The 27,772-nt window shown below is 44.0% G+C and overlaps 2 protein-coding genes across 4 annotated transcripts; both read left to right on the top strand.

The window, feature by feature from the left end:
• Window positions 1-47: 47 nt before the first annotated feature.
• Window positions 48-10,793, top strand: RIN1 (Ras and Rab interactor 1). The gene is made up of 7 exons (XM_039366182.1): window positions 48-1,260; window positions 3,848-3,925; window positions 4,810-5,036; window positions 5,476-5,590; window positions 6,456-6,528; window positions 7,728-7,819; window positions 9,330-10,793. The coding sequence occupies exons 3-7, from the start codon at window positions 4,857-4,859 to the stop codon at window positions 9,782-9,784; spliced, it is 915 nt and encodes a 304-aa protein (XP_039222116.1). The 5' UTR covers window positions 48-1,260; window positions 3,848-3,925; window positions 4,810-4,856; the 3' UTR covers window positions 9,785-10,793.
• LOC120318487 (phosphoethanolamine N-methyltransferase 3-like) lies at window positions 9,779-23,906 on the top strand. Of its 3 annotated transcripts, none has more exons than XM_039366177.1 (12): window positions 9,779-9,909; window positions 12,964-13,150; window positions 13,653-13,808; window positions 14,717-14,853; window positions 16,683-16,828; window positions 17,555-17,743; window positions 18,733-18,822; window positions 20,237-20,326; window positions 20,484-20,606; window positions 21,078-21,209; window positions 21,812-21,928; window positions 23,044-23,906. In XM_039366177.1, the coding sequence occupies exons 1-12, from the start codon at window positions 9,819-9,821 to the stop codon at window positions 23,155-23,157; spliced, it is 1,572 nt and encodes a 523-aa protein (XP_039222111.1). In that variant the 5' UTR covers window positions 9,779-9,818; the 3' UTR covers window positions 23,158-23,906. The 3 variants fall into 3 exon arrangements, with proteins under 3 accessions (XP_039222111.1, XP_039222112.1, XP_039222113.1); XM_039366178.1 differs by lacking the exon at window positions 9,779-9,909 and adding an exon at window positions 11,322-11,483; XM_039366179.1 differs by lacking the exon at window positions 9,779-9,909 and adding an exon at window positions 12,299-12,423.
• Window positions 23,907-27,772: the final 3,866 nt, after the last annotated feature.

The following is a 27,772-nucleotide window of genomic DNA, read 5'->3' on the forward strand; positions in this document are numbered from 1 at the left end:
AAGCGATTTAGGACTGGCTCTCGCATTTACACGGTCACTCGATCCAGTTTTGGGCACCTGGCAATCGGTATGCACGGGACACACACCCACACATATACACAAACACACACGTGTTCCACAGAAAAATTAGGAAAAGCGTTTTCCTTTTCTTAGAAATCCGTGTTTCACAAAATGCCCAGGCATTCCAAGTCAGTTCGTATCTGGAATTACTGCACTTTTAATCCTGTTTTTGGTCTGCTTCTAAAGAAAGCAAGTCAACCCAAACTGGAGCTTATCGGAATACACTATTCCGATAAGCTCCAGTTTGCTGTAGCTTTGAATATAACTGGGAAGAACGGTGGACATTGCAAGCCAAATGGAGGGCGTTCTCACAAAATGGCTGCCAAAAGTGCTTACTTAGTTTATAAACTGGTGGCTTGAGCCAGCATTTCTCAACTTGGGCAACTTCGCGAGCTGTGGACTTCTAACAACTCCCAGAATTCCCTAGCAAGCAGGCTTTAATATGGGTGGACTTCAACTCCCAGAATCCCCCCGCAAGCATGCTTTAAGGGGGAGGGGACTTCAACGCCCAGAATCCCCCCAGCAAGCATGCTTTAAAATGAGTGGATTTCAATTCCCAGAACTTCCCAGCCAGCATCCTTTAAGAAGGTGGACTTCAACTCCCAGAATCCCCCCAGCAAGCATGCTTTAAGGGGGAGGGGACTTCAACTCCCAGAATTCCCCAGCCAGCCACCTTTAAGGTGGGTGGACTTCAACTCCCAGAATCCCCTAATAGCAACTATCAAGGATAGAACTCTGCATGTCGGCTTGGGCATTCTGGGGGTTGAAGTCCACCCAGCCTAAAGTGGCTGAAGTTGGGAAACCCTGGGCTTAGGGGACTCCCTGCCACAAACGAGGAAGCTTAAAAAGTTGACCCACACCTACTTCCAAAGCACTTCCTGGACAGTTTTCCTTTGCAGACGCTTGCAGCCTGTGTATGCCAGGGTGAGGCTGCTCAACTCCTTTAGGTAATTGGAATAAAAATTTAATTTAATTTTTTTCAAAAAATGGGGGCGGGCAGATCCCAAGATGCCACCCACCTCTTCTTCTTCTCCCGGCTGCCAGCTGCCTGCCCCTGGAAGGCCTCGCCCTCCCCCTGGAAGGCAGCCCAGACTTGTGTGCGTGCCGACAACTTTCTTTGCCTCGCTGGGTGTGCGACAGGGAAAATCACATGGACTAGAGACGGGAGACCATTCTGGAGAAGGAGCAGCCCTTGAGAAGGTTTGAGCTGGCGGCAAATTTACAACTCTCCCTTTTTTTTTAGTTTATAAATCTCTTTTCTTTTTTTGCTGGCCAGTTCCCCAGTTGGGGTGCCTGCTGTCCTGGGAACCCCTGGGGGGGGGGCGGGAGACGAGGGCAGGATGGCTCAAAGGTTAGAGCCACGAGAGAAGGGTCCTGAGTTCCCCAATTGGGGTTGTCTGCTGGGAACCCCTGGGTTTGGGAGAAGAGGGCAGGATGGTTCAAAGGTTAGAGCTACAAGATAGATAGATAGATAGATAGATAGATAGATAGATAGATAGATAGATAGATAGATAGATAGATAGATAATTTCTGAATCCAGGTTCCAGGAATTAGAAAAGGGAGGCTGTGCAAAGGATTATTAGGGTGATATGAGTGGCAAGGGAGGGGGGGGTATTTTTAACTTTGGGGGGGGCTTTTGAAAAAAGAGGAGGGGGGAAGGGGAGAGAGAAGCTGGCTTGATTTGGGAGTTTTTTGTTTTTTGTTTCCTCTTCCTGACTTGAGTGATGTTTGCTTAAGATTCAGGGAACAGAGAGGTTGGGGGGGGGGTGTCTCCTGCTGGGGGGGCAAGCGAAGCCGGCACCCCCGGGGAGGGGGGAAGTCATTGTTAACCGGGGAGGGGGCATTTTTACTTCGTGCTGGAGATCTGCCACACACACACACACCCACCTCTCCAGTTTCTTACCGGGCAACGTGGAGCAGAAGCGATTCGCCGTTTTCCCACGTGTGTTTTGCACGTGAAGATTTCCCCCTTAGAGATTGCAATATCCCTGCCCATGCTACTCCCCCCTCCTCTGGAGCCAGCTAAACTAATCCACTCAAGGGGGGTGGGGAATAGAATAGAATAGAATAGAATAGAATAGAATAGAATAGAATAGAATTACGGGATAGAATAGAATTACAGATTAGAATAGAATAGAATTACGGGACAGAATAGAATAGAATACAATACAATAGAATACAATAGAATAGAATTATGGAATAGAATAGAATTACAGGATAGAATAGAATTACAGGTTAGAATAGAATTACAGGTTAGAATAGAATACAATAGAATAGAATAGAATAGAATTATGGAATAGAATAGAATTACGGGATAGAATAGAATTACGGGTTAGAATAGAGTAGAGTAGAATAGAATAGAATAGAATTACGGGATAGAATAGAATTACGGGTTAGAATAGAGTAGAGTAGAATAGAATAGAATAGAATAGAATAGAATAGAATAGAATAGAATAGAATAGAATAGAATAGAATAGAATTACGGGATAGAATAGAATTACAGGATAGAATAGAATTACGGGTTAGAATAGAATAGAGTAGAGTAGAATAGAATAGAATAGAATTACCGGATAGAATAGAATTATAGAATAGAAGTACGGGATAGAATAGAATACAATACAATACAATACAATACAATACAATAGAATTATGGAATAGAATAGAATTACAGGATAGAATAGAATAGAATAGAATAGAATAGAATAGAATAGAATAGAATAGAATAGAATAATAGAATGGAATAGAATAGAATAGAATAGAATTATGGGATAGAATAGAATTACAGGATAGAATAGATTACGGGTTAGAATAGAATAGAGTAGAGTAGAATAGAATAGAATAGAATAGAATTACGGGATAGAATAGAATTATAGAATAGAAGTACGGGATAGAATAGAATAGAATACAATAGAATACAATAGAATACAATAGAATAGAATTACAGGATAGAATAGAATAGAATAGAATAGAATAGGAGTTGGAAGGGACCTTGGAGGTCATCTAGTCCAACCCCCTGCTCAGGCAGGAAACCCTATTCCATTTCAGACAAATGGTTGTCCAATCATTTCTTAAAAACCTCCACTGTTGGAGCATTCGCAACCTCTGCAGGCAAGTTGTTGCTTCTGGATGCTCTCCTCCCTAGCATTCTTTCCATCATCATCCACACCCTCACCTGGACACACCCGGCTGGGATTAGGAATGCAGGGGTGGGGTGAACGGGCAAATAGGATTAGGTTTTGTTTTCTTTCTTTGCACCACCTGGCCTTTTTGCCCCACCTACCTCACAGGGTTATTGTTGTGGGGAAAAAAATAAAAGAGGAGAAAGATGTATTGGATGTGTTCTCCACCTTGAATTATTTGTACAAGTAATAAAGACAGGGTACAAATTAATAAATATAAAGAAACGAAATACGTGCTGTTCCTGGAAAGGGGTGGTGGTGCATTTCCTACAGAAATAGTTCTGCCTTCAGGGCAGATGCCCAAAGCTTCAGCAAAACGTGGGCGAATCTCTGTGCAGTACAGCCTCCAATCTAAATTGAGATTATTATTTTTTTTTGCAAGAGGCGAAAAAAAAACCCCATTCCAGTCATTAATCTTTCCGATAATATTTGATGCTCTGCGGGAGATGCACAGAACCTCGCTCCCCCCCCAAAAAAAAATTTCCCTAAATGAATTTCTCCCTTTGGGGGCAGACAGGACCCCAAATTTTGCAATTCTTTTAAAATATTTTCTTTCTGGGTTTTTTCCCCCCCTCCCTCTCTCGTTTTTTTTTTTTTTCTTTTTCCAGATTGCTGTTCCACGTGGACCCCTGCCATGGCGCTGACTCACAGCTTCTCGCCCCCGCTGTGTTTTGCAACAGCTCAAAGTTGGTACTGCCAATGCTTAACTCCCCCCCCCCCCCATCACACACTAGTTGTGACTCCACCGAAGATAGCAAAAGCTTTTGGCTCTGATTTTCAGAAAAGGACTTAATGCTATTCCCCTTTTAGCGTGGCTTTCTTGAGGGAAAATTGAAAAAGAAGCTTCTGTTTTGTTTTTGTTTTTTTGCTCGCAAGATGTCTTGTTACCCTAAGGCTGGCTTTTCCTAACCAGAGAGCAGGAATACAGAATAATAAAGTTGGAAGCGACCTTGGAGGTCATCTAGTCCGACCCCCTGCTCAGGCAGGAGACCCTGCACCATTTGAGACAATTGGCTGTCCAGTCCCTTCTTAAAAACTTCCAGTGTTGGAGCATTCACCGCTTCTGGAGGCAGGTTGTTCCACTGGTTAATTGTTTGCATTGTCAGGAAATTTCTCCTTAGTTCTAGGTTGCTTCTCTCCTTGATTAGTTTCCATCCATTGCTTCTTGTCTTGCCTTCAGGCGCTTTGGAGAATAGCTTGACTCCCTCTTCTTTGGGGCAGCCCCTGAGAGATTGGAAGACTGCTATCATGACCCCCCTGGTCCTTCTCTTCATTAAACTGGACATACCCAATTCCAGCAACCGTTCTTTATATGTTTTAGCCTCCAGTCCCCTGATCGTCTTTGTTGCTCTTCTCTGCCCTCTTTCTAGAGTCTCAACATCTTTTTTTATATCGTGATGACCAGAACTGGATGTAGTATGCCTGGTTGAGGAATTCTGCGAGTTGAAGTCCACAAGTCATAAAAGGGCCAACTTTGAAGAGCCCTGTCTTATGCTCTTACTATTGTTGTTCCATCCATGGTGACCGATGGGGCTCCTGATTTCTTTTTGATTCTTTGCCTCCTTTTCAGCTCCTCCAAAGAGTTAGAGAAGCCCCATCCTTCATCTCCTGACCAGGATGACCTCCATCCCCACCTATGATTATCCTGAGCCCTATGCCAACCCCCGGGGAGGGGCTGCAGCTTTGCCCCGCAACATCAGCCTGGTGGGACGACTGCGGCTCACCCAGCCCGTTTGGCTGCAGCTGGATATCAATTCGGCCACAGCCCTCCACATCTTGCAACGGGAACCGGCTGGGGTAAGGACCGGGGTTAGGACCTAGGACGCATAAGGACCGGGGTTAGGACCTAGGGGGAGTAAGGACCGGGGTTAGGACCTAGGAGGAGTAAAGACCGGGGTTAGGACCTAGGGGGAGTAAGGACCGGGGTTAGGACCTAGGAGGAGTAAAGACCGGGGTTAGGACCTAGGAGGAGTAAGGACCGGGGTTAGGACCTAGGGGGAGTAAGGACCGGGGTTTGGACCTAGGGGGAGTAAGGACCGGGGTTAGGACCTAGGAGGAGTAAGGACCGGGGTTAGGACCTAGGGGGAGTAAGGACCAGGGTTTGGACCTAGGAGGAGTAAGAACCGGGGTTAGGAAGACCTAGGAGGAGTAAGGACCGGGGTTAGGACCTAAGAGGAGTGAGAATTCCCCTTCTCTTGCTTTGTCTGTAGCATCACCCAATGTCTTGTTTCCGCAGACATTTCTGGTGCGAAGGTCCAACACCCGCCAGTGCCAAGTTCTTTGTCTCCGTCTTTTGAATGACTCCTCGCCTGCTTTTGTGACGACTTACCGTTTACACCAGGAACGGGCAGGTAAGAGCAGGCTGGCATTTTCGAAGAAAGTAGGAGATTCCCACGATTGAGAATCGCTGCAAAACTCACACGATTTAAACAAAAGACATAGATTCTCTGTATTTTTCCTGCGCTGGACATTGTATACAGATAGTCCTCGATTTATAATCATTTGTTTAGTGGCCGTTTGAAGTTCCAAGGCCAATGAAAAAAGGGACTGAGGACCGATTTTCACACAGCCTCCCCAGGGTCACGCGATCCAAATTCCGGCGCTTGGCAACTGACTCATATTTATGACGGTCGCAGTGCAACCTTTTGACAAGCAAAGTCAATTTTGGAAAGTCAGTTTTCCTTCCAAGTACAGGTAATCCTCGACTTACGACCAGAAGTGAGCCGGAAATTTCCGTTGCAAAGCGAGACAATCGTGAAGTGAATTTTGCCCCATTTGACGACCTTTCTCGCCACAGTTGCTAAGCGAATCACTGCAGTTTTTAAGTTAGTAACGGTTGTTAAGTGAATTCGACTTCCCCATGGACTTTGCTTATCAGAAGCTCGCAAAAGGAGATCACATGATCCCGGGACGCGGCGACCGTCATAAATATGAGTCTGAGCACTGGAATTTTGATCACGTGACCACAGGGGAGGCTGCAACGGTCGCTAGTGTGAAAAACGATCATAAGTCACTTTTCTTAGTGCCGTTGTAACTTCAAACAGTCACGAAATGAACTGTTGTAAGTCAAGGAGTGCCTTTATTCTGCTTTATTTTTTTTTTGCCACAGATTTTCAGATGGAAATTCATCCCAACTCTGTTGAGAAGATGAGAAGGCGCTTTCCTCCTCTTAATATTTTAATATCCTCTTTAATATTTTTTTAATTTTTTTTCTAGCTATTACACTGGAGGGATCCGATCGGAGTTTTCCCACGCTTCTTCATCTCGTTGGTTTTTACTGCTCAGCTCCGTAAGTGATTTTAACAAAATCTTTGGGGGGGGGGCGGTTTGAAGGTATCAACCGTATCCAGAAAATGGGTCAGGTCACTAACCAAGTTAGTGAACGCATACAAAATTGTACAGAGTACCATCTTACCTGTAAATGGTTTTTAAACATTTTAATCATAATGTCACGCCTGCGAACAGCCGCTTTAAACTTAATGTAAACCGCTTTAAACTTGATGGTTAAAAAAATTAATCTTTGTAACAGAGCTGTCGAAGTCTGGAATGTCTTATCCGATTCAGTTGTCTCAGCTACAAACTGTCACAGTTTTAATGCCAACATAATTTCTGTGGACCTCACCCCATAACTAAGGGGCGTGTGTAACTGCACTAACAGGCCTATCGTTCCTGTTCATTTGAATTTGTAATTTTTGAAAGAAAGAAAGAAAGAAAGAAAGAAAGAAAGAAAGAAAGAAAGAAAGAAAGAAAGAAAGAAAGAAAGAAAGAAAGAAAGAGAAAGAAAGAGAAAGAAAGAAGGAAGGAAGGAAAGAAAGAAAGAAAGAAAAAGAAAAAGAAAGAAAGAAAGAGAAAGAAAGAGAAAGAAAGAAGGAAGGAAGGAAAGAAAGAAAGAAAGAAGGAAGGAAGGAAAGAAAGAAAGAAAGAAAGAAAGAGAAAGAAAAAGAAAGAAAGAAAGAAAAAGAAAGAAAAAAAGAAGGAAGGAAGGAAGGAAGGAAGGAAGGAAGGAAGGAAAGAAAGAAAGAAAGAAAGAAAAAGAAAAAGAAAGAAAGAAAGAGAAAGAAAGAAAGAAAGAAAGAAGGAAGGAAGGAAAGAAAGAAAGAAAGAAGGAAGGAAGGAAGGAAAGAAAGAAAGAAAGAAAGAAAGAAAAAGAAAGAAAGAAAGAAAGAAAAAGAAAGAAAAAAAGAAGGAAGGAAGGAAGGAAGGAAAGAAAGAAAGAAAGAAAGAAAGAAAAGGAGGGGGAGAGAAAGAGAGAAAGAGAAAGAAGAAAGAGAAAGAAAGGAAGGAAGGGAGGGAGAGAGAAAGAAAGAAGAAAGTGAGAGAAGGAAGGAAGGAAAGAAAGAGGGAGGGGGGAGGGAGGGAGAGAGAGAAAGAAGAAAGAAACCAGCTTCCGACAAGCAATGAGGCAAGCCGGATTTGCTTAGTGACCTGTGATTCGCTTAACAAATCTGGGAAAACTCTGATGAGGTTCTCTTTTTCCCCTCTCTTAAGGGATGTCCTGCCTCTTTCTCTACGTCTCCCGCAGCCTATTTGGGAGGCTTCAACCTGCCAGGAGCTGGAAGCCATTGCTCACCTGGGCCTAGGTAAAATTTTTACCACAATCATCTTTGATGCTTCCCCAATAAACACACCTAGGCCTTGAGATGGTCTAGGTCCTCCTGCTTGAGCAGGGGGCTGGACTAGAAGACCTCCAAGGCCCCTTCCAGCTCTATTCTATTCTATTCTATTCTATTCTATTCTATTCTATTCTATTCTATTCTATTCTATTCTAATTCTAATTCTCTATTCTATTCTATTCTATTCCAATATCTACTCTATTCTACTCTACTCTACTCTACCCTATTCTATTCTATTCTATATTTCTATTCTATTCTATTCTATATTTCTACTCTATTCTGTATTTCTATTCTATTCTATCTATTCTGTATTTCTATTCTATTCTGTATTTCTATTCTATTCTGTATTTCTATTCTATTCTATTCTATTCCATTCCATTCTATTCTATTCTGTATTTCTATTCTATTCTATTCCAATATCTACTCTATTCTACTCTACTCTACTCTACTCTATTCTATTCTATTCTATATTTCTATTCTATTCTATTCTATATTTCTATTCTATTCTATCTATTCTGTATTTCTATTCTATTCTATTCTATTCTGTATTTCTATTCTATTCTATTCTATTCCATTCCATTCCATTCTATTCTATTCTGTATTTCTATTCTATTCTATTCTATTCCAATATCTACTCTATTCTACTCTACTCTACTCTACTCTATTCTATTCTATTCTATTCTATATTTCTATTCTATTCTATCTATTCTGTATTTCTATTCTATTCTATTCTATTCTATTCTATTCTATTCTATTCTGTTCTGTTCTATTCTATTCTATTCTATTCTATTCTATTCTATTCCATTCCATTCCATTCTATTCTATTCTGTATTTCTATTCTATTCTATTCCAATATCTACTCTACTCTATTCTATTCTTATCTGGGCCTGTGGATCTTTGAGTCTCTGGGCTCAGAAGCCTGGAGTTAGGATAGTACTGCTTTACACTCTAAGGCCACACTAGGAATATTGTGTCCAGTTCTCGTCACCACTATACAAAAAAGATGTTGAGATCTTAGGAAGGGCGCAGAGAAGAGCAATAAAGATGATAATGGATACTGGAGAGTAAAACATATGATGAATAGTTGAAGGAACTAGGTATGTCCAGTCTAATGAGAAGGATTAGGAGTGATATGACAGCCATCTTTCAATATTTGAGGGGCTGCGACAAAGAAGAGGGGTCAACTTATTCTCCAAAGACCCTGAAGGTAGGACAAGAAACAACGGAGGGGAACCAATCAAGGAGAGAAGCAACCTAGAACTAAGGAGAAATTTCCTAATAGTGAGAACAATTAACCAGTGGAACAGCTTGCTTCCGGAAGTTGTGGGTGTTCCATCACTGGAGACTTTTAAGAAATTAGACAGCCATTTGTCTGAAATGGTATAGGATTTCCTGTCTTGGGGGTTGGACTAGAAGACCTCTGAGGTCCCTTCCAGTCGTATAATTCTACGTTTTTTTCCTTCTCATTCTCCTGCAGAATTCTGGAATTCCTCTCTCAATGCCAAGGGATCCACCCAACTGGCTTGTTTGGGATCGACTTCCGGCACCGATGCACTCTCTCCATCCCATCCCTTGAGAGACCCCCAAGATCCAAACAGGCCCCAGTTGGGTGGAAGAGAGCCCACCCAAGCCCCTGGCCTTCCTCCCACCTGTCTGGGTGGCCCGTCCCTTGAAGACGTGAGCGTCCGACGCCAGTATTTCAAGAGTAACATCAAGGTGCAAGTCTCCACCGAGGCCGCCAGCCCCCTGTCCCCACCGGCTGCTCCACCACCACCCATTCCTGTTGGGAAGAAGAAGAGGAAGACCCCTTTCCATCCACACCAGCCCCCTGCCTCCGATGGGAAAAGTCCATTTCCCAACAGCAACTTCCAAGACTTTTCCACGGACAAAGCAGCGACTGAAAACCGCTGCACTACACAGAAGCATTTCTGAATTATTCTTCAGCTTCATTGGGTCAGCACTGTGAATGATGGATGAGAAACAGGTGGGGGTGCCTGCCCCCCCCTCCATTGTTCAAAACTACATTTCCAGTTCACCTGAGTCTTTTGGGGTTGCAGGTACGTAAGAAATGGAAGACAATGGTGTATCCAAGGCAGAAATACAGGTACTCCTCAAGTTATGACCACGATCAGGATTGGATGTTCCATTGCAGTTGTTAAATGAGTCACGCCTGATTTTGTAGCCTTTTTTTGTCATGCAGATGTTAAGTCCTGCTTCCTCCATTGATTTTGCTTGCTGGAAACATTAGAAATTCTGCGTATATATAGCACCGCAGATCAAACAAGGTGCACAGTCACCATGTGGTTTACTGCTTAACTGTTTAACTGAAACAGTTAGCTCTACTTAGGACAAAAGAATATAGAGTATAGAGGGCATCTAGTCCAACCCCTTGCTCCGGGCAGGCTGTGCTGAGAGCATTTCTGATCAATGACCCTCCAGCCTCCGTTTGAAACTGGCCTACCTGGCAAGGCTATCAGTGTGAAAAGACAAATTATACATGCTGTGTTGTTTTTTTCCGGAGCAAAACTGAGATCGTTCTTAAATGTTTTCTTAACTCGTTTATAACAATGTCAGCCAGTTTGTGCTGGGCAGAGTATAATTAAGAGGTGTAATTTTATGTGTTTATATAAGCTTAGGTCAAATCAGGACATTTAAAGGTATAGTATCTAGTTAGCTGCTAGTAATTTTTTTTGTGTGTATTTTTCCTTTCTCTACTTAAAAGGAATATTTTTAAATAAATATTGACATTCCTCTTCGGCCTCTCAATATTTGAAGAGGTAAAATATTATGCTGTGATTGAATGTTTTCGCTACTAAACGTTTACTAGTGTTATTTGGCTGCTGTTACTTTTTATATATATCTATCTATCTTGGGTGCAGCCTCTTCTATGAAGAGCAGGCGTTTCAAAACATTTCAGATAAAGTTCATTGATAAAAACACATTTACGTCTCTGTCTGTTTCGTTTTATTTCCTTATTTTTCCAGGCCTCAGCCACAACCCTTTTCTTGTCATACTAATACGAGTCCTTCTTCCTTTTTATTTTTGTAGTCCAGATCTTAATAAAGTTTATTTTTAAAAGACCGGCTTTCTCCCCAGCTGTGTTTTTTTTCCCCCTGCCCAATGTGGGGGACAGGAAAAGGAGGTGTTCCTAGTAATAATAATAATAATAATAATGATGATGATGATGATGATGATGATGATGATGATGATGATGATGTTGGAAGGGACCTTGAAGGTCATCTAGTCCAACCCCCTGCTCAGGAAGGAAACCCTATAGTACCATTTCAGACAAATGACTGTCCAGTCTCTTCTTAAAAACTTCCAGTGTTGGAGCATTCACCGCTTCTGGAGGCAGGTGGTTCCACGGGTTAATTGTTCTCACTGTCAGGAGGAGTGGTTAGAGTGAACCGGATGGGGGTCACTCCCCCTAAGGGGCCTGGGTTAACTTAGCCGGAGGCAACTGCAGGCCCGTTTTCCAGGTAAGGCAAGAGGCGGGCCAGCCAGACAAAGAAGGCTGATCTCATCCGCTAACTAGCAGGCCACGAATATCGGTGAAGTGTCAATTAATGATTAAAAAAGGTTGCCAGGTTGGAGAAGGCTCAGACGGAGCCCAGCTGAGCCATGGCACACAGTGAGTGGGGACCTGGGGAACTTTGGCATGTGGGCACGCAGCGCGGTGGGTGGGAGGCAGAACGGAATCAGACGACTCGACTTACGACAACCATAGAGCTCAAAAGCTACGTGGTTACGTGAGACGTTTCTTAAGGGAGTTTTGCCCCCGTTTTAAAATCTTTCTCGCCACCGCTGTTAGGGAATCACTGCACTCGTTAAGTCAGCCACACCGTCGTTAAGTGAATCTGGCTTCCCCCCCTTCCCATGGACTTTGCTGTCAGAAAATCACCAAAGGGGATCGCCTGACCCCCCCTTCCTGGGACTTTGCGACCGTCGTAAATAGGAGTCCGTGGCCCAGCGTCTGAATTTGGATCACGTGACCCCCCCCCGGGGAGGCTGCCATGGTCCTAAGTGTGGAAAATGGCCGTAACTTGCTTTTTTTCAGTGCTGTTGTAACTTTGCAACGGTCGCTAAATGAACGGTTGTAAGTCGAGGACCGCCTGTATGACATGCAGGGTTTTGCAGTAATGTTTAGAGGTGGCCAAATGTTCAGATCCGCACCTCTTTCCTCGCCTGCTCCCAGATGTTGGCCAGAATTCTCGTTCCCTCCGCTTCACGGGCTTTTCATGACCTTCACCCAATTCTTTATCTGTTGCATATCACAATCCTTCTCTGGCCCTGATCTTCGGTCCTCGGATTCCAGCGTTTGCTGGCGTCCAAAGGTCCATCTGCCTCTCTAAAACCAGCCACCTCTTTCTGTTGTGGTCAGGTCCTGGATTTGCCTCCATCTCACCTCGTTTCTCCCCCCCCCCCCGTCATCTCTCCCCTTTTGCAAAATTCCCCGTCATTTTTCACCCTCAAGAAACAGAAACATCCCTAGGAGAGAAAGTGTCAGAAAAGAATCATAGAAGACCCAGGAGATATTCCGAGAGCTGAATGCAATGAAATTTCATTTTAATGTGTGCTCATTAGTGTACATTTAAAGTGACAATAAAGTTCTATTTTGTTCTGTTCATATTCTATTGTATTCTATTCTGTATTTCTATTCTATTCTATTCTGTATTTCTATTCTATTCTATTTTGTATTTCTATTCTATTCTGTGTTTCTATTCTATTCTATTCTGTATTTCTATTCTACTCTATTCTGTATTTCTATTCTGTTCTGTATTTCTATTCTATTCTATTCTATTCTGTATTTCTATTCTATTCTATTCTGTATTTTTATTCTATTCTATTCTATTCTGTATTTCTATTCTATTCTATTCTATTCTATTCTATTCTATTCTATTCTATTCTATTCTATTCTATTCTATTCTATTCTATTCTATTCTATTCTATTCCCATTCTCCATTCTCCATTCTCCATATTCTATATTAGTCTAATCTAGTCTAGTCTAGTTTAGTCTAGTCTAGTCTAGTCTATTCATTTTCTATTCTATTCTATTCCTAAAAACTAATTATGTTTTTACATTTTGAATTTTTTTTATTTTTTCCAAACAGCACCCGAGGCCTCTCCCCGTCATCTGATGCTCCAGTTCTGGGAGGAACACTCACAAAATTCCTCGCTGGAAGAAATGATGCTGGATTCAGGAGCGCAGGAACTCACTCTGGAAGATACACCTGAGATACTCAGTCTGCTGCCTTTCCTGGAAGGACAGGAGGTGTTAGAACTGGGAGCCGGGATAGGGTGAGTGATGGCGAGGTCAGGAAGAATATTGAACTTATTGTGGTTGATTGCATAATCAGCCAGACATTTAGACTGGATTTGGGGTTTTTATCCACCAATCAAGTCGTAAAATGGGGCAAAATTCACTGAACAAATGTTTCACTTAGCAACAAAAAGTTTGGGCTCCGTAACTTTTGACTCTTTTTCACACTTAGGATTGTTGCAGCATCCCCCATGGTCAAAATTGGGGTGCTTAGCAATATTTACGATGGTTGCGCAGTGTCCCCAGGGGGGGGAATCACGTGATCCCCTTTTGTGACCATGGGGAAGCTAGATTCATTTAACGACCGTGGGACTAAATTCACAACTGCAGTGACTGGCTTAACAGCCGTAGCAAGAAAGGGCGTAAAATTTGCTTAACAATGGTCTTGCTTAGCAACGGAAATTTTGGTCCAAAGTTGAGGATTACCTGTATTGCTTTGTGATAAAATTGCATATAATTCCTCCCTTCTGTCTTTTTCAGCCGATTCACTGGATCTTTAGCAGAATTAGCCAGTCACGTTACCGCAGTGGATTTTATGGATAGCTTCCTGACCCGGAATCGGCAAGGAAACAGCCACCGAACCAACATCACGTTTTTGCAGGCCGATGTCACCAATTTGGAATTTCCAAGCCAGAGGTGCGAATCAACTTGCACGTTTATGAGATCAATTTCAAAGCTGATTCACCTTTGTCACTTTGTCCAGTGAAAGATTTTAGAATTGACCATCTGAAACGTAAAAAAGAAAAGAAAAGAAAGAAATCGGAGAGGCGTTCGTCCTAAAAGCAAAAGCCGATTAAATGTCTCTTTTTTCAAACAAATGCCAGATAGAGATTTCACGCAGCTATAGAAACAAGAAAAAAAACAGTTTAAAGCAACTTATTAGGCAAAATGCAAGCAGAATCTAGAATGTGATGCATGAGAATTGAGATACTGTATATTTAAGGGCAAACACCTTATTGATGTGTTGAAAACAGAGGTTTCAAAATGCAAGATCCCAATTTTATCCAGGCAGGCCTTGCTAGGAAATGCAGACATGACCCCCCACACACACACCATTGCAGAAGTTTATTTATTTCTTTATTTGCATCTCCCCTTTATTATTTTTACAAATAACTCAAGGTGGTGAACATCTCCAACACACCTTGCTCCTCTTATTTTTCTCCACAACACAAACCCTGTGAGGTGGGCTGGGCTGAGACAGAGAGAGAGGGACAAAGGCACCCAGCTGGCTTTCATACTTAAGGCGGGACTAGAACTCACAGCCTCCTGATGATCAGCCTACAGTTACCCAACTGGCTTTTATTATATGAGGTAGGACTAGAACTCACCATCTCCTGGTGATTGGCCCAAAGTCACCCAGCTGGCTTTTTAGGTCTCTGGTGGAACTAGAACTTCACTCAGCTGGCTTTCATACTAAGGTAGGACTAGAACGTCCCAGTTGCTTATGCTTTCTGATTTCAAATTTACGGAATATAAAATGCAAATTTGAAATTCCAGCAAGAATCTGCATTTTTCTGATGATTTATTTGTCCTCCAAATTTTAGTTTTGACCTCATTTTCTCTAACTGGCTGTTCATGTACCTGTCGGACACCGAGCTAAATGCTTTGGTCCAGAAGATGCTGCTGTGGCTACGGCCGCAGGGCCATATTTTCTTCCGGGAATCGTGTTTTTACCAGTCAGGTGAGTCCACCTGAGAAAACCAGATCCAAATCAAATTTGGAAACTGAGGCATTGAAGTGTCAGGGTTGCATCCAGATTAATGTCCTCTCATCTTGGGTAGATGGACTACAACTCCCAGAATTCTCAGCAGTGCTCCTACTGCCTGTGGAATTCTGGGAGTTGAAGTCTATACACCTGGCTGTGCCCCACTTTGGGAAACCTGGATCCAGATATGTTGGCTGCATGAAACATGCTTAGATACACTTATTTGGTTCCTGAACCAGCCAAAATGTGGGACCATAAACTAACTAGAGTTAGTTTACTGAGATTATGATCAGGAGGGTAACAGGAGTCATATAAAAATCACTTCAGCCCTTCACTGATGTGGGTAAACGTCAGTGTGAATCTGGTTTTGGGGGGTTAGTTTCCATCTGCAAAGCCCCAGCAGCAGAAAAGTCAATATTAACCACGATTCGAAGCTTACAAAAATGTAAGGGATAATAACTCTGGCTAAGGTTGGTAAAATGAGTCAATCCAGTTACCTTAGCTGACCCAGTGAATCTATTGTGCCTTTTGGAATAATTAAAAATTATTAGGTTTATTTATAGACCTGCAGGGGCACACCTCAGCCACCAGAGGGCAGCATTTGGGCCCTTAAGAAATGCAAGGGTCAAACTGAATCAACTTTTATCCCTTGGCTAGTCCAGATTATTTTGGTGGGCCTTTTTTTCCTGGTGTTTTTGCCTGTTTTGGAGCGGGACTGTTTTTATTATTTATTTATTTATTATAATTATTTATTTTATTTTTTATTTTGCCTTCCTAGGTAGGAAGAGAAGGAGACTTACATCCTAATCTCTCTTTCTCGCCCTAAAACTTGAATTCAAACATTTTCTCATGGGTGCAATGCTGAGACTCAAACGCCAGAGGGCAGCATTGCCCAGCCTTTTAAAACAAGCGCCATCCACTTCCCAGAGCTGATGCAATGATCAAAAGGAGCCAGCAGAGGGCAGAACTGTTCTTTTTCTGCCTTTTCTCCTCTTTTAGAATTAAGCCCTTTCCAAGACAATTGCAATGGCAAGTCTCAGCCACCAGATGGCAGCATATTTACCGTCATCCGCACAGGATTTTGAATGAACCCGTGCAATAGCCAACCTCAGCCACCAGATGGCAGACGCTTGCAATATACCTCCATAAACCTTCATGTTTGCAAAATATAACAAGCATGTTTTTTTGGCTGCGTTCACACAACGGGCTAAACTCTAAGAGTCTTGTAAGCGAATGAATTGCTGTGTTTATTTAACATTGCATAGGGCAGACATATAAACCAATGTATGGCTTGATGGGACAGCCTGGTTTTCTCTCCTTGCCAAGATAATAGCTGGATTTCTCCAGTGCGTTGAATCCCAAACAACCCATTCCGAAAACCCATTGATCCAGGAAGTAATCTTAGAAAAACTCAAAATATTGGTTTCCTCAGCTCAATATGTTTCTAGTCAACAGTTTGCTAGTCTCCCAAGTTTTGAGCCATTTTTTTTTCAGCTCCATCTGCAGAAGTTGCAAGGAATTAACCTGGAATGGGCTTTAGGCAGTGTTCGTGCTCCTTTCCTGAGCAATTCCATCTGCCTCAAAAGATTCTAGTCCTCATGGTTTTAGAGCAAAGTCTAATTCCCAAGAGGAACAATTAAGGGCCAGTTTTCCAGGTTTTTCAACACAGCTCAAACATTGGATATGAGATTAAAACCTGAGATTAAAACTGGAAGGCAAGCAAAGATGAGAATCCTGGTTTATCATCGGCCTAGCTTTTTTTCCTCACCAATCTGCTGACTTTCACTCCCCCTACTTTTTTTTAGGAAACAGCCCAAGACGTTTTAACCCTTCCTTTTACCGAAAGCCTGCAGAATACAATCAACTGCTCACTTCGGCACAAGTGTCAACTGGAAACATGTCTTATGGCTTTGAGATTGTCCTGTCCCGGTCAGTGAAAACCTACATCAAGGTAACAGCAATTCCTTTTCTGCTTTCACCCCATCCACCCCATCCATCCATCCATCCATCCATCCATCCATCCATCCATCCATCCATCCATATCTATCTATCTTTCTATCATCTATCTATCATCTATGTCTATCTGTGTCTATCATCTAATTATCAGCTAGCTAGCTAGCTATGTCTGTCTATCTATCTATCTATCTATCTATCTATCTATCTATCTATCTGTCATTTCTCATCTATCTATGTATATCTATATCTATCATCTATGTTTATCTATGTCTGTGTTTATCTCTAACTATCATCTATCTATGTCTATCTATCTATCTATCTATATCTATCTATCTATCTCTATCTATCATCTATCTATCTATCTATCTATCTATCTATCTATGTCTATCTCTATCTATCTATCTATTTATCTATCTATCTCTCTCCATCCATCCATCCATCCATCCATCCACTGTACTATCTATTCAATTTATAGATCACCCAACTCCCAGTGACTCTGAGTAGCTTACATTTACAAACTGCAAAACAACCTGCCTATTTTTTAAAAAAACAAACAAACAAAAAACAGCTGACCACCATGTTTTTGCCAAGATGATGATCTTGGTTTGCCAAGACATGAGGGACTAGAAACGTGAGCTTAAAGCACAAACCAAATGTGATCCTCAAATTCTCCATCCTAACGTCAAGTTTGGTTTCTTGGTCTGTTTGTTTATCCCCCCAGAAAAAGCAAAACCAGAATCAGATTTGCTGGCTTCTCCAGAAAGTCCCCCGGGAGCTCAAAAACACACTTGGATATGACACCTTCCAGAAATTTCTGGACAACGAGCAATATGCCACTCAGAGCATCCGGCGCTACGAATGGGTCTTTGGACCCACGTTTGTCAGCACAGGGGGCTTGAAGAGCACCAAGGTAATGTGGAGTGTCCTTGTTCCCAATCGCTTCCTAACTTAAATTGGCTACCCTGATGAACACAGTTTCTGAGTCTGTATAAGATATACATTGGTGTTTTTAAACCTTGGTAAGTTTAAGATGGGTGGGCTTCAACTCCCAGGATTCCCCAGCCAGCATGCTTTAAGATGGGAGGGCTTTAACTCACAGAATTCCCCAGCCAGCATGCTTTAAGGTGGGTGGGCTTCAACTCCCAGAATCCCCCAGCCAGCATGCTTCAAGATGAATGGACTTCAACTCCCAGAATCCCCCAGCCAGCATGTTTTAAGATGGGAGGACTTTAACTCCAGCATGCTGGCTAGGAACAGCTTGCCTTCAGAAGTCATGGATGCTCCATCACCAGAGGTTTTCAAGAAGCGACTGGACAGCCATTTGTTTGGAATGATATAGGATCTCCTGCTTGAGCAGGGGGTTGGACTAGATGACCTCCAAGGTCCCTTCCAATTCTGTTATTCTATCCTTAACAGAATAACAGTGTTGGAAGAGACCTTGGAAATCTTCTAGTCCAGCCCCCACACGGCTCAAGCAGGAGATCCTATCTACCACTTTAGACAAATGGCTGTCCAGTCTCTTCTTGAAGGCTCCAGTGATGGAGCACCCACAACTTCTGGTGGCAAGCTGTTCCACGGGTTAATTGTTCTCACTGTCAGGAAATTTCTCCTTAGTTCCAGGTTGTTTTTCTCCTTGGTGAGTTTCCATCCGTTGTTTCTTGTCCTGCCTTCTGGGACTTTGGAAAATAAGTTGATCCCCCTGTTCTTTGGGGCAGCCCCTCAAGCACTGGAGTACGTTTATCATATCACCCCTGGTCCTTCTTTTCATGAAACTAGACATACCCAATTCCAGCAACCGCTCTTTACATGTTTTAGCCCCCTGTCCTCTCCAGTCTCCTATCCTGCCCTGACCTGCCCTATTCTGAAGTCCAACTAACATCCCCCATTTTTTTCCCCTAGGAGCTGGTACGCTTGTTGGATTTGAAACCGGGTCAACGTGTGCTGGACGTGGGCTGTGGACTTGGGGGTAGCGATTTTTACCTGGCCAAGGTACCTTGGCTTTCGTTGAGTTATCATTCTGATTATAATGACCTCAGGGAAGTCGGTTCTAAAGTTCACTCAGACGTGGAGTCTTCCGTAGGTCTTTGTTTCATTTGTCTTCTCCCAGGGATTGGTTCACCTCAACGGTTCTCCATAGGGTTCTTGCCCTGCGGTTAAAAATGGGCCCATCCCTTGCCGTCTGTGTGGATCATTGGTCTCCAAATGTGTCAACTTTAAGACCTGTGGACATCAATTCCCAGAATTCCCCTCACCGACAGTGGAAGCAATCCCTTATGATCGCTAAAGATGGTCCCTTCGTGGCCTTCACCACAGACAGATCCATCTCTTACCACACAGCGTCCTTCTCTCACACTAAATATACAGATAGTCTTTGAGGCCCTGGCTATGGAGATTCTCAGTCGTCCAGCTCCTGATTGTCCCAAAGGTGCTTTTTTGAGGAGGCAACTGGACTACCTTGTTTTTCACTGAAGACATTTCGCTTCTCCTCCAAGAAGCTTCTTCAGCTCTGACTGGCTAGTGGGGAGTGGAAGGATTTATACTCCTTGCAGAGAGCTGGTCATTTGCCTCCTTTTAGAGAGTCGTTGAGGCCACTTGGAGGTTTATCTGTATCTTCAGGGTTTACCTGAGTGGTGCAAATGGGTGTGGAGCTTTCTTGGAAGTGCTGAAAGGACCGGGTTCCACTCCCATGTTTGCACAACTCAGGTAAACCCTGAGGACACAGGTAAACCTTCAAGTGGCCTCAACGACTCTCTAAAAGGAGGCAAATGACCAGCGGTCTGCAAGGAGTATAAATCTTTCCACTCCCCACCATCCAATCAGAGCTGAAGAAGCTTCTTGGAGGAGAAGCGAAACGTCTTCAGTGAAAAACAAGAAAGTCCAGTTGCCTCATGAAAAAGCACCCTTGAGACATCCTTGAGGCACTTTTCGTTTTTTTAATATATTTACTTTTTTTTAATATAATCACCTTAATATTTGGTAAACAGCCTGTTGTCTGGGTTTATATTTACAAACAATCAACAACAATGAGTTTCTATAGTTCTGTAATCCGCATCGTAGCTTTGCTTGATTTTCTCTTCTTCCAATCACATTCTCATTTATCAATCTTAAATTACATTTCCTAGCATTTTAATGGAGAACAATGGAATGTAAACATTTTTCTAGTATTTCTACAAGTAACAACCACACCGCTGTGAAGCGTCTTTTCTAATTCGTCATCTTAATCGCCTTGGCATAGATTCTGTTTTTTTAATTTCCTTTAAGCAGATTTTTTTTTTTTTTTTTAAAAACCCTCTCTGAAAGAGCATTGCAGAATTGAATTGGGGAACCCCCTAGGATAGACCGGGCAGCTGGTCTGAGCGAGTTGCTTATACAAATGTATAATATTTATTTATTTCCTTTGCAGGAATTTGGGGTGGAGGTCTTAGGCCTTGATCTTTCCTCCAATATGGTGGAGATGGCGCTGGAACGGGCGCAACAGGAACCCAGCTCGCTGGTAATAAGCAGAAAAGAAAAGATACGGAATTCAAGCAGGATAATTTGGGCTAGGGGTTAGGATTAAGATCGTTCCACTTAGCGGTGAAAAATCCTTGAATTTTTTTTTAGCTTTGGCCCCCATTGGTCTTTTTTTCTCCGATTGTTCCTATTTCCAGGTCCAGTTTGAAATCAGTGACGTGACCCGGAGGATATTCCCGCAAGCGTCCTTTGATATTGTTTACAGCCGAGACACTATCCTGCACATTGAAGACAAAATCGGTCTTTTTCAGAGGTTCCTGGTGAGTCTGCAGATAAATACGAGAAGCCAGCCTTCTCTGAATAGACACAAGAAACTCAGAGCCTTTGGTCAAGGTTATGGATGTTTGGCACATTTAAGATGGGTGGGCTTCAACTCCCAGAATTCCCTAGCCAGCTTGCTTTAAGAGGGGTGGACTTCCAGTCCCAGAATTCCCAGGCAAGCATGCTTTAATAAAGGTGAACTTCAACTCCCAGAATTCCCCAGCCAGCGTGCTTTAAGAGGGGTGGACTTCCACTCCCAGAATTCCCCAGCTAGCGTGCTTTAAGAGGGGTCAACTTCCACTCCCAGAATTCCCAGGCAAGCATGCTTTAATAAAGGTGAACTTCAACTCCCAGAATTCCCCACCAAGCGTGCTTTAAGATGGATGGACTTCAACTCCCAGAGTTCCCCAGCCAGCCAGCCTTGGAGCCTACTTGTCAGTCTTACACAGCTATCTCCTACTTCTTCCTAGTCATGGCTGAAAGCAGGCGGGCAGCTTCTCGTCTCCGATTATTGCTGTGGGCCGCGTCCATGGTCCACCGCTTTCACGCAATACGTCGAGCAGAGGAAGTACAATCTGCTTACTCTGGGAGACTACGGCCAGGTAGCGTATGTGAGGTGGAAGAAATTTCCAAATTCAGGGCGGGATTCATCTATTGCAGGGAGTCCTCCACTTACGATCAGCCATTCCATGACCGTTCAAAGTTACGATGTTGCTGGAAAAAGTGACTTCCCCTTAACGACCGTCACAAGTGCCAGGTATTAACAAGGGTTGCTGTGTCCCGGGGGTCACATGATTTGCGACCTCCCGGCAAGCAAAGTTAACGGGAGAAGACTCTCTAAAACAGGGGTCTTCCAACTTGGCCGTTTTATGACTTGTGGACTTCAACTTCCAGAATTCCTCAACCAGTGTGCCTGGCTGAGGAATTCTGGGAGTTCAAGTCCTAAAAGGGCCAGGTTTGAAGGCCCCTGCAATAAAAGAAGGCAAACGACCAGCTGTCTGCAAGGAGTATAAATCCTTCCACTCCCCCACCATCCAGTCAGAGCTAATGAAGCTTCTTGGAGGAGAAGCGAAACGTCTTCAAAGATGAAACAGGAAAGTCCAATTGCCTCTTTGGGACAACCATCCATCTCCATAGACGCTTGTGCTCAAATTCATCCATGCCTTCCTATCCGATAGTTCGATCTCTGGTTCTCCTTCCGTAGTTACTGCAAGAGGCTGGCTTTGTCCAGGTCCGAGCGCTGGACTCAACGGACCAGATGTTGTCTGCATTGACTCAAGAGCTTCAAGCGCTGGAGACAAGCAAGGAGAAGTTTGTCCAGGTGGGATGGCAAATGTAGCACAAAGGTATAACTGTGGAAAAAAGAGAGTGGTATAGGCCAGGGGCCTTCAAACTTGGCCCCTTCATGACTTGTGGACTTCAACTCCCAGAATTCCTCAGCCAGCATGGAGGAACTAAGGCCCCTTCATGACTTGCGGACTTCAACTCCCAGAATTCCTCAGCCAACAATGCTGGCTGAGGAATTCTGGGAGTTGAAGTCCACAAGTCATCAAAGAGCCAAGTTTAAAGACCCTTGGTATAGGGTCTCCTGCTTGAACAGGGGGTTGGACTAGAAGACCTCTAAGGTCCCTTCCAAGTCTGTTATTCTGTTACCTGTGGGTGGCACACCTTGAGCTATGGGGACTCTAGTGTCGATGCTGCCAGCAGAAATACCGAGTAGCTTCTCCTCCATTGGGCTGGACCAGAGTGGTGAGGATGTTTGAGGTTCAGATGAAAAATCTTGATGTTATTTGTTTGTTTGTTTGTTTATTTCCCGCCTTTATTATAACTTAAGATGGCTAACCTATCAAACACTCCTTCTTCTCCTATTTTTCCCACAACCACAGCCCTGTGAGGTGGGTTGGGCTGAGAGAGAAGGATTGCCCTAAAGTTATGCAGACGGCTTTTTGGCTAAGGCAGGACTAGAACTCACCGTCTCCTGGTGATTGGCCCCAAATCACCCAGTTTTCATGTCAAAGGCGGGACTAGAACCCACCCTCTCCGAGTGATTGGCTTAAAGTCACCCAGTGAGCTTCCATGCCTAGGGCGGGACTTGAACTCACCGCCTCCTGGTGATTGGCCCAAAGTCACCCAGACAGTTTTCATGTCTAAGATGAGGACTAGAACTCACCGTCTCCTGGTAATTAGCCCAAAGTCACCCAGTGGGCTTCCATGTCTAAGGCGGGACTTGAACTCACCGCCTCCTGGTGATTGGCCCAAAGTCACCCAGCTGGTTCTCATGCCTAAGGCGGGACTAGAACTCCCATCTCCCGGTTACTAGCCTGGTGCCTTAAAACTGGTTCTCCACATTCTCCAAGCTGAACAGATTCCTTTCTCCCCAGGGACCGTTCTCAATATTCCTCTCATTTTTATTTATTTTTTCCCCCTCATCCTCAGGAGTTCTCGGAGGACGAGTTCGAGTCCATGGCATCCGGATGGCGAGCAAAACTGCAACGCTGCGCAGCCGGAGACCAACGCTGGGGGGTCTTCCTCGCTCGGAAGCCAGAGTAGACCAGGGCAGGGATTCAGCCGCCACCCACCCACCCCTTTTCTACCCTCCAAAAACCTTCCTGAACCTCCAGCTCTTAGCAGCCCACTCCAGATGGGAACAGCCTGGCTTGTTCCCTGCACTTTGGCAAGTCCCACCGGCTTTGCTCGGGAACACGGCGCTGGAGAAGACTTTCGTTTCCACCCAACCGACGACGACGCGGCTGGCCCTCCGAGCAGATGATTGCAGGCTGAGTCATTCCAGGGTGCTTGGCGAGAACCTCTCTCGCTCCTTCCCACCCATCTGTTTTTGCTTTCCTCCCGTCCCTTCCTTCCAAAATCCTTTCCAGGATTTCGTCGGAGGGCAAGGAATGTCCTGCCAGGGTCTGCCATCTCGGTCTGGGTCTCCGCAGACGAAGCATCCTGCAGAACTCCGAAGATGACGCAGTTGGTCCTTTCACCTGTCAAAGTGCCCTACCGAATATGTACGGGTAGCTCCTTGACGTACGCCCCCAGCCGGTGCTCAGAATTTCTGCTGCTAAGCGGGACGTGCGTTGAGCGGGCTTTGTCCCGTTTTACGACCTCTCTAAGTTAGGGACACGCTTGCTAAGTGACTCTGGCTTGATTTCGCTTGTGACAAAAAGGGGAGAATAATAATAATAATTAGTAAGGAGCTATAGTAAATATGAGAAACAATAATCATAAATGATATCAGTTAATCAGTACATATCCTTCATCTTATTAAAATATATTCGCCATTAATATCACAATCATTTCACGTATCCCAAAGAGAAAAATCTCAAAGAATCGGCATCAAAAGCCAGTTCAGAAGGCTGAAAAGTCTTTGACCTTTGAGAGCCAAGAAATTTGCTGACGGTATCTCTAGTTACATCACTCAGGTCTGGCTGGAAATTGGGGGTGAGGAATGGAGGTCAGCTGCCTGCCCACAAATGCTCTAAAAATGTCTTTAGATCTGCAAATTCTCTTCCCTTAAAAATGTCAACCGGATTAAAACCAACCCAGAGTTGCTTTGCAGTTTTGCAGACGTGCCACCAGGTGGCAGAATGCACCTATTCGCCTGCCATTGGAGGTTACAGTATGGTGACCAGGTTCAAGTAGAGATGTTTGCCTTTTTCTGGAGGGGTATCCGGACTCTCCCCTTGGAGGAAAGACTCTTGGGCACCTGAATTCTCCAGCTGTTCTGAACTATAACTCCCACTGGACAAGAAGCTAAAAACCAGCCTGCTCGCCTGCCACGTCCTGATTTCGTAGCCTGTATTCCATGCAAAGCTTTAAAACTTTTGCAATCTGCAACACTTTTGCACAGATTGCAATACGTGGGATCAGCTGATGGCATGCATACTGCAGTTCCCAGCAGGCTGGCTGGGAATTCTGCAAATGGCAGTCCCCAGAGTCCGAGAAAGTTATGAAAAAAAAAAAATCAGCTTCCTTGCACAATGAGCTCAGCTCCAGATGACTCACAGGGACACGTCCACAGAGCCGAAGCAGTTTGTCTCTTGGACAGGGGAATTTGATCTGATTTCATTTGATTTGATTCCAAATCATTGCATTTATCTGCCACCCAATTTTCAGCAGCCTCTAAATTCTAACACACTTTAAATTCGGTGTAAGAAACATCTGTCTAACAAGATGAAATTCAGGTTAGATTAAAAATGGAAATGGAAACTGAACGTAGATGAAAAAGATTCGATGCAGATAAAAAGATAAAAAGTAAGGTTTTACATTTAGGAAGAAAAAACCAAATGTACAGATACAGATTAGGTGAGACCTGGCTCAATAGCAGTAATTGTGAGAGGGATCTCGGAGTCCTAGTGGACAATCACTTCAGTGGGAGCCAGCCGTGTGCTGCAGCTGCCAAAAAAGCCAACACAGTGCTGGGCTGCATTAACAGAGGGATAGAATCAAGATCACATGAAGTTTTAGTACCCCTTTACAAGGCCTTGGTAAGGCCACACTGCATCCACTTTGGGTCATTCTATTATAAAAAGATGTTGAGACTCTGGAAAGAGTGCAGAGAAGAGCAACTAAGATGATTAGGGGGCTGGAAGCTAAAACATACGAAGAACGATTGCAGGAATTGGGTATGTCTAGTCTAGTGGAAACAAGGACGAGGGGATGACATGATAGCCATGTTCCAATATCTGAGGGGCTGCCACAACGAAGAGGGGAGGGGGTCAACCTGTTTTCCAAAACATCTGGAGGCAGGATACGAAGCAATGGATGGAAACTAATCAAGGAGAGAAGCAACCTAAAACCACGGAGAAATTTCCTAACAGCGAGAACAATGAACAGTGGAACAGCTTGCCTGCAGAAATTATGGGTACTCCAACACTGAAGGTTTTTAGTAAGAAACTGGGCAGCCATTGGTCTGGAATAGTATAGGGTCTTCTGTTTAAGCAGAGGGCTGGACTACAAGACCTCCAAGGTCCCTTCCATCTCTGCTATTCAACAGAAACTTGAATTATAATTTGCTGATTGAAGGCAAGACGAAAAGCTCTCTTCAATCCTAGCTATATTCTATGGACTTTTGGAATCAGGAGTTCTGTTCTGGACAAGTGATTCATTTATCCACCCACCCATTGCCGGTCACCCACACCCACTGATTTTCCTAACAGTCTGCCCTGAAACCCCTGAGGGGGGCTCAAACACAAAGCGATCCTCTTCGTATTATTTTCACAGACAGAATCCTGAGCTGTTTTTCTCGTCCATCTTTGCCGCGTCTTTCCAATTTGGCGTTTTCCAGATGTGCCGGAGAATGCGGTCACGCAACCGGACATCCGAACTGGATGATATGGAAGTTACCCACAAGCCGACGAGAACTGGGTGAAAACTGGTCAACTTCTACAACTCAATTGTGCAGAGTTGTGTCAGTTCTGCAGACTAAAACATACGAAGAACGGTTGCTGGAACTGGGGATGTCTAGTTTAACAAAGAGAAGGACCAGGGGTGACATGATAGCAGGGTTCCAGTATCTCAGGGGCTGCCACAAAGAAGAGGGAGTCAAGCTATTCTCCAAAGCGCCTGAAAGCAGGACAAGAAGCAACGGATGGAAACTGATCAAGGACAGAAGCAACCTAGTATTAAGGAGAAAATTCCTGACAGTGAGAACAATTAACCAGTGGAACAACCTGCCTCCAGAAGCGGTGAATGCTCCAACACTGGAAGTTTTTAAGAAGAGACCGGACAGCCATTTGTCCGAAAGGGTGTAGGGTTTCCTGCCTGAGCAGGGGGTTGGACTAGATGACCTCCAAGGTCCCTTCCAACTTTTTGATGATGAAGAAGACCCCCCCCCAAATCCCTTCCAGCTCTGTTATTCTGTTCTATTCTATTCCACAAATTTCTCGAGTTCGCTTTCTACTCATTTTGCCGGGTTTTTTGACTCCGTCAAACTCACTTCTGCATTTCTCCAAAGTTTGCTCTAATTCTTCCTATATTTTTTTTCAGGGTGCAGCCCAGGGAGATATGGATAGTCCTCAATCTACGTCCACAGCCGAGCCCCATATTTCCTTTGCTAAACAAAGACTGTTGTTAAGTCGGTTTTGCCTCGTTTTGCAACTTTTTTTTTTTTGCCACAGTTGTTAAGGGAATCCACGACATTGTTAAGCTAGTCACACCGATGTTAAGTGAATCGGGCTTCCCCAGAAGGACACGAAAGGCGACCGTCATAACTAGGAGCCATTTGCCAAGCGTCTGAATTTTTTTCACGTGATTATGGGGAAATTCTGCAACGGTCGTAAGTGTGAAGTAAATCACGTTTCCCGGTGTCATTGTAACTTTGCACGGTCGCTAAACCGACTGTTGTTAAGTCAAGTTCTCCCTGTAGTCCCCCAAATCCGACTTCAACGCTGCTTACTTATGTCCGACACAAAGAGGGGAAGGGCCGATCTTGAACGTTGATTACGTTTCTGCTCTGTTCAGATTGGGAGAAACGTCTGCATTCTTTTCCATTTAGCAAAATAAACTTAATTTCTGCTCTCCCCGATGGGCAGGGGGTGGGCCACCCAGCCTCACAGCTTCCCGGTGGCAGTAATTTAAGAATAAAACAATATCTTCAGAAGAAGTCAGCCTAATGATCGGCTTGCATTTGTTTGGGGCTTGTACCCACACTGTTTATTCTCCCAGGCTTGTAACGAGGCAATTTTAGTCTTGATGACATTCTTTCGTTCGTACATCTTCCTCTGGCTTGGTTTTGGAGACGAGGCTGGAAATGTTGTTTGGAACAAAGGACGGATGAATCAAGAAACAGTTGTATGTTCTGCTGGGGGTGAACTACATCCAGCATGGTGCCCGCAGGTCCTGCTGGCTGGGGCCCGTGGGCAATGTAGTCCAGAATAACTAGGGAGCCCCTTTTTCCCAATGCTGGAGTCTTCGCTGGATTTGGACTCCAGTGCCCATCCTTCAGGGCCCCTATTAAGAAAGGTGAACCGGTGCTTGAATGATGGACTGGGTGAGCCGAAGAAAGATATGCATCTTTCTTCGGCTCACCCAGAGACTGGACAGCCATTTGTCCGAAATGGTGTAGGGTTTCCTGCCTGAGCAGGGGGTTGGACTAGATGACCTCCAAGGTCCCTTCCAACTTTACTACTACTACTATTATTATTATTATTATTATTAAGAT

Source organism: Crotalus tigris, unplaced genomic scaffold, assembly GCF_016545835.1.
Source record: "Crotalus tigris isolate CLP2741 ecotype Arizona unplaced genomic scaffold, ASM1654583v1 scf7180000020245.1906669, whole genome shotgun sequence".
NCBI classification, from domain to species: Eukaryota; Metazoa; Chordata; class Lepidosauria; order Squamata; family Viperidae; genus Crotalus; species Crotalus tigris.